The 9,568-nt window shown below is 41.8% G+C and overlaps 1 protein-coding gene across 1 annotated transcript; it reads right to left on the bottom strand.

The window, feature by feature from the left end:
• Window positions 1–1,398: 1,398 nt before the first annotated feature.
• On the bottom strand, window positions 1,399–2,360 carry LOC146254885 (uncharacterized). Its single transcript, XM_084676464.1, has one exon. It carries the CDS (start codon window positions 2,099–2,101, stop codon window positions 1,406–1,408), a length of 696 nt encoding a protein of 231 aa, XP_084532590.1. The 5' UTR covers window positions 2,102–2,360; the 3' UTR covers window positions 1,399–1,405.
• Window positions 2,361–9,568: the final 7,208 nt, after the last annotated feature.

Below are 9,568 nucleotides of genomic sequence, written 5' to 3'. Positions count from 1 at the left end.
TGTAACAACTGTCTTTATCAATTATTTGTTCATTGAGTAAATGTATCAATTAAAGTTGGGTTAATTTGGGATTTTATATTTCTATAATTGTTCCCTGGTGCCACCAACATAACATACCTTATGCCAACACCTCAAAAGGAAGCCAGCAAGGCAAAGCCATTGACCTCAGCATGGTTTACTGCACAAAATCAACCAGGCCTTCCTTTCTTCTCAAAGCACTCCCCTGCTGCTGAGGCCTTGTTACAGCCATGCCTACACCATTGGTCCATACTGCATTACTCTGTCAAGTTGAGATTTTCTTGAAGCAAATTATACTTTTTTCACTATTTTCACACGTTTACCCTTATCCTCTCCATTCTGGAGCCTCTGTTTGTTTTGGAGTGGATACTTGACTTTAAAGGACTGCAGAAGCGGGCCCATCCGCAGACCTGAAATGTTAACTTGCAATAACAAGGTTTGAGGAAGCATTTGTGCATCATCAAAAATAACCACATTACCTAAAAGGCATCCAAATTTGTTATTATATGTTATTATATAGAATGGGGCCTTGTTTTTACTGTCTAATCATTAAAACTTGTCCATATTGTTTTGAAGATACTATACATACTGATATGTAGAATGGATATACAACATCAGATAGAAGCAAAGAGGAACAGCTGTTGAAAATGGGGGAAAACCTGAGAGAAAACCAACATAGTTCATGATATCAGAAGCGACTATTCACACATTATCACTTCAGATGTCCACAGAAGTGAACACTGGTTTCCAGATGACAGAAAAAGTAACAAACATTTAAACATGTATTTACAGTATCAGTGTCTGAGGCTGGGTATTTCTTTCTTGTGGAGTGTGGGGACATTACTTCTTACAGCCTGTGTTGTTCTCTCACATTTTCGTTTTAAGGCCTTTTTGGATTTAATCAGCAACAGCAGGTTTCTTTGATATCTAAGGAGTAGTGGATTAGAAGTATATATGTACGATATATAAGATATGTATACGTTAAAAGTACTGCATTATATTTTAAATTACTGTGTTTAATATACTTCAGCTGAAGCTAAAACCTAAATGAATGAGTAAATTCCACAAATGTCCACACTTTGTGTTCAATCTCCCCTAGATAACAGATATAACGCGTCTCATAGGAATTGGAAATCAGTAGTTTCCCCCATCTCAATTAAGTTCAGTGGTGTGTTGTACTTGAGGTGGTGTTGGCCATCTTATATTTACCCTGTGGTGTTTTTTTCGTCCACGGTAAGGTGTTGTTGTACAGATTGTTCTTCATGTGTGCTTTATGATGAATCTCAATGTCACATCAGTATAATTGGGAGCGTGCAATAGTGACTCTCGGTGTGGCTCATGTATGTGATGTCTGTGGACTTGTGCGTCCAGTATCAGTAAAAGTCTGTCAGGTGTGTGCGTCAGTATGTCTGGATCTCATCTTGCATCGTAGCTCAGGCAGCGGCCTCGGTTTCCTTGAAACAACCGAGGGCCTCTGCCTCAGTATCTTCTCATCCCCGTTCTGGGTTCTGTCATCTGCTTCATGTAGAGGCCGGAGGAAGACTGAAAGTGTCTTCCCCTCTCCAGGCTCCTCTCTCTGGTTTCCCGTCTGGGTGCTGTCATCTGCTTCATGAATCACATATGGGGCAGAGAGGCATGGTAGCAACAGCAGCCCCTCTCTGGCTTTCTCCACATGTGACTCACCTTTCGACGTCTTCAACACCTCCGGGTGGGTGTTCTTTGGGTCCTCCTTCTCAGCACCCCTGGATTGGAGTGCTGGATGGCGGGGTCCTGGTTCTGGCTCAAATCGGTCCGCTGGACTGGAACCTGCTCCCGGATCAGCTGCTGCAAACGGGTCTCCACCCCCCTTGGTGTACTCCTGGAAGAGTAACCCAGTGGGGATGAGACAAATGACAAGTTGGAGCAGGCACCATTTGGAGGTGCACCAGCTCCTCCACTGGCCCCTGACTCTCCGTTTAATCCCTCCACCGTGTTGTTCGGTGGCGGGGCTGTTTTGCAGTGTGTCGCATGGCTCCATGTTGGACGACCCTCCACTTTCACAGCTGTGTGAGTCACCAAGATAAACAGCTATGGACAGCTCCATCTCGGTGAGAGGCAGTCCTCCATTTGTGCACTTTCACGTGCACGTAGTCTCCCGGTTGATAGGGATGACATGGCTCCCCAGGCAGGGCAGCTTTCACCTGTGAATGCACAACCCTGGCTGCTCTAGTTAGGGCGTAACAAAAGTTTAACACTGTATCATCCATTTGGTGGATATCCATCTGTGTCAATGATAGTGGGAGAGACAGGCAATCTCATTGGTCTCCCTTCAACTATCTTGTGTGGGGAAAGTACATTTCTCCTCTGGGGAGTGGACCTCATGGCCATGAGAGCTAGTGGAAGTGCATCAGGCCACTTCAGGCCTGTCTCCACATATCTTGGCTAGTTTTTTTTTTCTCCAAAGTTCCATGTTGCCTCTCCACTGTCCCCGCAGACTGTGGGTGGTAGGGACAGTGGAAATGATGGTTGATCTGGAGCGCTTATCAAAGTTCCTGAACAATTTTGACCTGTGAAATGTGAACGTCTATCACTGGACAGTCTTGTGAAGATCCCATATCTACAGATCACATCTCTTATAATAAAATCTTGGCTACCGTGGTAGCATCAACTTTCCGACATGGGTAGGCTTCTACCCATTTAGAGAACATGACAACAATTACAAGTACACACTCAAAATTACAACACTTGTTCATCTGCATAAAATCAATTTGTAAATTAATAAAAGGACCACTTGGTGGTGGGTGGGCTGGGTCTCTTCTCTTTGGTCCCTTTCCGGGATTATGCTGCTGGTAAATTTGACACTGAGCACAATGTTGCTCAGCCTTTGTGGAAAAACCAGGTGCAAAACCAATCTGTATTTACTATTGAGACCATACCCCCCTTGCTCATATGGGCACATCCGTGCGCCATGCGAGCCAACCAAGGGAACAATGCACGTGGAATCTTTCACACAGCCAACAGATAACCAACCATCCCTCTCAGTGTTATCAGCAGTGACTTGAAGGTCCACCACAACATGAAGAGAGGGAATGAGCGTTTCTGGTTGCTGAGACACAAAAAAAACAAATACAGACCTGGGACACATCAGAGGGCCGCAGCCTTTGCTGCAACATCAGCTCTAGTATTTCCTCTTGAAACATTTTTTCTGCTATTGCTAGTATGAGCTTCAAACTTAACAATAGTTGGCTTTCTCGGTAATAGTATTAAATTATCAAATCATCTTTCCATTCTTAATTGCTCCACCTGAGGAGTTAATGAAACCTCTTTCTGGCCATATGGCATCAAAATTGTGAGTAACTCCAAATCCATACCTCGAGTCAGTGTGAATATTTACGACCTTGCCTTCTCTGACAAACAACATGCCCTTGTCAAAGCAAAACTCTTCCTGCTGAGCAGACAGTTTACCAGATTTGAATGTCTCACTGTCCGTGCAGACCGCTTATCCGGAGTTTAGAGAGCCATCCCATGCTCAGGACGAAGATCCTTCTACGTTCAACACAAGTTCAGCATTATCCCTAAGTTTGTCACAACATATCAGGTCTGGGTGTTAGCACTTTATCGACAACCATCTCACAGTCATGTGGTTCACCATCATCAGGGGTGGGCAACAATGAAACTGGATTCAATGTGGGGCATCTATGGAATGTAATGTTACTTTGAGTCAAGAATTACAGTTCATACTTTGTAGCTCTAGTGGCTGACAGGTGTTGAGTTTTGGTGCGTAACAGAAAAACACTTACTGCATGAGGAACCATCACTGTCAAGGGCGACCCCAGCACTATATCTGAAGTTGCTTCCACACATGTTGCCGCAGCACAGACTGCTCGTAAGCACGGGGGGAAACCTGCTGCCACAGTATCTAAAGAAGAAACTCACATAGGCGATAGGCCTCTTAAGATAACCATGCTGCAGGGTCAGTACACCCCGGTGTATTCTGGCAGACCGAGAGCTGGCGCTTTGGCCAAGGCCTGCTTAAGAGATACAAATGATTTATCAGCTTCAGTTTTCCACAACAAATGAGTATCAGTCTCCTTCCTTTTATCAAGGAGAGGTCTAGCCAACACAGCATAATCAGGGATCTACTAACGAAAATACCCGACTGAACCTAGAGTTGTTTTGGTGTTCTAGGCTTCGGTATCCATCGGATGGCCTCCACTCTATCAGGCGTCAACAGACGCTCTGTACCTTTGAGTGTATGGCCCAGATACTTGACCTCCTAAGACCATAACTGCAGTTTTGCCTTTGAGGCCTTGTGGCCCTTCTCAACCAGTGCCTGTAGCACAACAATAGTGTCCTGTTGGCAGGAGGCAAGATTCTTAGAACATATCAAAAAAGGTCATAAATATACTGCACCAGAGTAGAGCCGGCTGCTAAGGTGACATCCTGGAGCTCCTCTCGTAATGCTTGACTAAACAACGTAGGTGATTCAGTGTACTCCTGCGGTATAACTGAAATGTATAGTAGACCTGGCGAAACGTGAATGCCAACAGTTACTGGCTCTCTTCTGCAATGGGAACAAAGAAGAAAAGCAACCAATAGTCATTTACAGAGCTAGAAAGTAACAGGGTTACTTGCTAAGTATCGTAACAGAGTTAGGCACAACAGGATGTATAACACAGGCATTACCAGCTTATAAACCCATAATAAACTTCCAAGTATTTGATTAGCCTTAAGGGATCAAATTGACCTAAGTCTACCTATGACTCCTTGTTTCAACAAAGCATCAATAACTGGGACAATACCTTTCCCTACTTCTCTATCACTAGCATACTGAGGTCCGGTTCTCAAAAGTCGTACTACAAACAATGATAACAATATGATTAGCTTGTGTGGACCACAGGAGCTCAGGCCCAGCTTCTAGCAAGGCCACATCTGCGGTCGCTAAAATCTCTGCATTCCGCTGCTGGGGGATGCGTATGGAATTGAAAACCCCATTCATGGACTGCTTTATGCTTGGTGCGCCTGCTGTCCCTCTGCGATGCTGGTAACGTAAACAATTTAAGAACCTTTTATTGTGACGTTCAGTTGGGAGCCTGGGCGTATGGAATGTCATTAATTTCTCAACTTTCTTTCCTGCATTCTCCTGCATCAATGTACAATTATGTTTGACATAATCCATAACCATATCAACAGTTTTTGTTCTCCCAATGTAGAACCTGTTTCTTAACTTCTACCTGGAGTTCAGGAAACAATCCACATATGAACACTTGACAAAGTGGCACGGGGAAGCAGCTGCTGTAATATCAGAAAGTTTTTTTTTTTTTTTTTTTTACATTCTAGTAAGTCTTTCCAGATAATCTTTAGGATCCTCATATTTTCTCTGTTTACGATCATACACTTTGCTCCAGTCAAGCAACACTCCTCCAGTATTACTACCATTAAACACCAACAGAAATGTATGCTTTATGTTTTCTCAACATACCAGGCTGGAGTTCACCCTATAACCCTTGATTCAAATCAATAAAAGTAGGTATGTTAGCATTGATAGCTATTTGCAAATCTCTTAGAAAATGTTGCTGAGTCCTCTCATGTCAGGAAATCCATTTCCTAGCTCCCTCAGCTCAGTCACTGACCATGGGCGATAAAGGTACAGAAGCTGTCATACATCAGGGCCTGGATGAACCATAGGGTTCATTGATACCTGGGGGTTCAATTGATAGTTACAGGCCTTCCAGAATAACCTCACCAATCATATTTGTTATTATATGAACCTCGACCTTCTCTTGTAAGTACTGTTCTGGCTGTACCTGACCCGCTGCTTCCCCATATAATGCATTTTCCCTGTCTCTGGCTCTCCTCTGTATAGCCACAGCTATAGCAACAGCATCATCTTCATTGTCGGTAAATAGGCTACAAATCTTAGGCAGACTCTCTTGTTTCACTTGAGAATTAAGCTACCTTCAGCCTGTTTCACAACTACTGACTTCTCACAATTAGTTTTGGCCCTGTTCGCCTGTTCAAGCAACTTCATGCTAACATGTTCAAGCAATGTCTTGAGTTCCCTCACTCTATGACTTTGTTCAGTCTGATCACCTTTTAATAATGACTTTTCTGTTCATCTCGTCTCTGTCTGAATAGACTAGCATTCTATCAGAATCAGTTTTAGCTTGATCTGACCTTACTTTCTCAAGAAAATGCCACATTGTCTCTTAGATTCAGTTAACCATATCAACATTTGCCAGCTTTAATATTGTTTACACGTCCGACTTGTTTCCTTGTCTTTCAGAATGGCCTTTTAAACTCCAATATCTTTACATCAAACGTTTCCTCCAGCGGAAAACAATGTCTCGAGTCATGATTAATCCACGCATGCAATCTCTCAATACTTAAAACTGCTTGAATTCCATGTAAATCACACATATATCGGGCTGGACTAACAACGTCTCTATCGCTCCCATACTGGAAGCTAGATTACCCATACTGAATTACAATGTATCTGAATACAATGTATCTGTAACAAATCTCATAACTGTAGGCTATGTCACCAACTTTTATGATTTACTGCAACAAGAATCACACAGCACTTTAGAATAGTCGCACAATCTGGTAGCACTGTAAAACGGTCACAATATTAAAGAATAAGAGAACTACAACATCATGTGGTTGTGAACCACAAATATGGCCCTTTTCAAGCCAAGCTATCCTCAGCCTCCGGGCGCTCCATCATGGGACGCGCCTACAGAGACCCAACTCTTTGGGAACGCGCATACAATAATCTCCACAACTCTGTTACCTCATAAGTAACAAAAAACACAATTTGTGCTTAAAAGAGACAAGTTAATTAATAAACTGCCTGTCTGTCTTTCCCTTAGTATTTGATTGTGTCCCTCGCTGATCATTAAATGCCAAGCTTGTCAGTTAAAAGCCTATCTGTCCCTTTACATTGTCAAAGTATCCCTAACTTGTATAAAACCACTTTTCCCTTAAAGTTGGTCTCTCGCATAAAGCCTTTGACCCTAATACATTATGACCGCCCACCTACTGTGCTTGGTCTTAAGAATAGCCCAAAACAAAACTTAATACAGTTACAATATAAACAAAAATAAAAGTCCCAATAAGATCTCTGTTCAAAAGAGAAAAGCCCAACACAAAACGTTATACAATCCAGTTCAACTTAATACAATTCAAACAAACATAATATCTCTGTTCAACTAAAATTTTCAGCTGTAAACATGCATCAAAAAATAACACATACCTTTCCTTGTTTGGTTCACCCCTGGTCTGTATCTGTAAAACCATAACTCTCTGTTAACAGATCCTTTACCTCAGATCAAGAGTATATGGTCCGTATTCTCTGTTAACAGATCCTTTACCTCAGATCAAGAATACAGATTCTGTTACATACTTTTTCAATACTTCCCGCGACCAGGGTTCTTGTACGCTATCAGAGTTTGTCAACTCTGACCTAGACAAAGTAAAAATAACAAGTCAACAAATGACCCAAATTTACTAAACCAAAACTCTAATATTATTGTCCTCCTGTTGAGGCCTAGTAGACTCTAGTCTGCTAAGACCAGGCTCCCAACTGAACGTCACAATAAAAGGTTCTTAAATTGTTTACGTTACCAGCATCGCAGAGGGACAGCAGGCGCACCAAGCATAAAGCAGTCCATGAATGGGGTTTTGGAAAAGGATCCCCTTACCATTTTGTTTTGTGCACCACGGGTTCTGCTTTATACTGGTGCCGCCGTGGGTCTCTCCTGGATCTGGTTCTGCAATCCTGCTGCTCGACAACGCCAATTGATGAAGAAAGTGTTTTGTCCGTCTTCATAAACGGAGTGACTAAGTTCAGTTGAGTTCTGGATTTTAATAAGTATTTATCAATCTGCAGATTGGGAGAGAAAACCAGACCTCTGACAATAAATGACAACACAACACCAGGCTTAGGTCTCAATCAAGTCTCTCTCCGCTCTGAAGGACAGAGGACCATCTTTTATAGGGCACAAGAATGTAAACATAGATAGTGACAGTTAGGCAGAAATGACGTTACAACAGTCTCAGAGAAAGAGACTCACAGCTCCCAACACATAGTTGGAGCTCTCCTTGTTGTCATGACAAGGACCATTTAGCCAGTAATTTCTCCTGATCTCAAACATCTATTAACCCTGACACAATCTACTCTTATTAATAGCAAGCTTACATGAGAACATACTAACTATTATCCAATGACTAGTTCTCTTGATTAGTGAATAATGTAAGCACACAGGAAATCTAAATTTCTTCCACACCTGCATAAGCTCTGTAGCTAGAGGAAACAAATGATTCGTTCATTTTCCGACTCAGTCTTTCTACGAGTCTTTGGATCATTTTTCACGTGACCTGCATAGGCTCTGTAGCTAGAGGAAACGAACGATTCGTTCATTTCCCGACTCGGTCTTTCTACGAGTTTTTGGATAATTTTTCACGTGACCTGCATAGGCTCTGTACTGGTAGCTAGAGGAAACAAACGATTTGTTCATTTCCCGACTTGGTCTTTCTACAAGTTTTTGGATAATTTTTCACGTGACCTGCATAGGCTCTGTAGGTAGAGGAAACGAACGATTCATTCATTTTCCGACTCGATAATTAAATGCTAGTGTGATAATACATGACCAAATCATACAAACTCATGATACATTATTTTAATGTATCATGAGTTTGAAATGAACGAGTTGAAATGAACGAATGACTCGAAAAAAGATTCAAAGAACAGAATCAGTAAAATGAACCGAACTTCTCATCACTACTGATAACACTGTCTGACTAGAACGTCGTATCTATGCGTTGTTGCTAATGTGTGCTGACATTGTGCACACCTAATGAATATACTTGTAGGTCGCACGTGCGTGAGTGTTTGTAAAAAATGCTCGCACTGTCTCAAAAACTGGTCGCAAAATGCCACCATTTGGTTGCAGTCTGGAGCCCTGTTTTTTCCCTTTCATTTGTTGCCTATCATTTTTATTTTACTGTACTTTATAGACTTAAGTTAACCAGTGTTAGTGATCAGTTAAGCAAAACTTTCCTCTTTATGAACAAATGGTTAATGTGTTCTGTTGATAGTTTACAGGCATTCTACTACACCCAACGGTTTTTCACTTTAATTGGATGGTCCTAAAACACGCCCACAAACAGTTAGTGGAGAATGCCCTCTAATAGTTTGTAAATAATCAAAAAGAGAATTGCATTATCTTTCATTGAGAATCAATACATTATCAATTATCTACAGACAGTTAGTTGAATATTGGTTAATTACCAGTTGAAAACAAGCTTTGAAAGACAGCAGACACTTTCAGTAAAATCTTGGACTTGAATTAAGCAAATGCAAGAGATAAAGTCATGTAATTTATCTTTAACTTAAAAATGGAGTCCAAATGTATTATACACTGAAAAGTCCTATCTTATGTTCGCGCATATATCTGAGTCCTGGTCGGCCAGGCCTTCAACCTGTACGTTTGGCTAGGATTTAATAACACATGTTTGTAAGGCACGTGTCTACCACCAGACCCAGATATGTAAAAACAAATACATCTCA

The sequence above is a fragment of the Hypomesus nipponensis genome, chromosome 16, assembly GCF_054491055.1.
Source record: "Hypomesus nipponensis isolate SF chromosome 16, ASM5449105v1, whole genome shotgun sequence".
In the NCBI taxonomy this organism is placed as follows: Eukaryota; Metazoa; Chordata; class Actinopteri; order Osmeriformes; family Osmeridae; genus Hypomesus; species Hypomesus nipponensis.
This window is presented reverse-complemented; position numbering and strand designations above follow the sequence as displayed.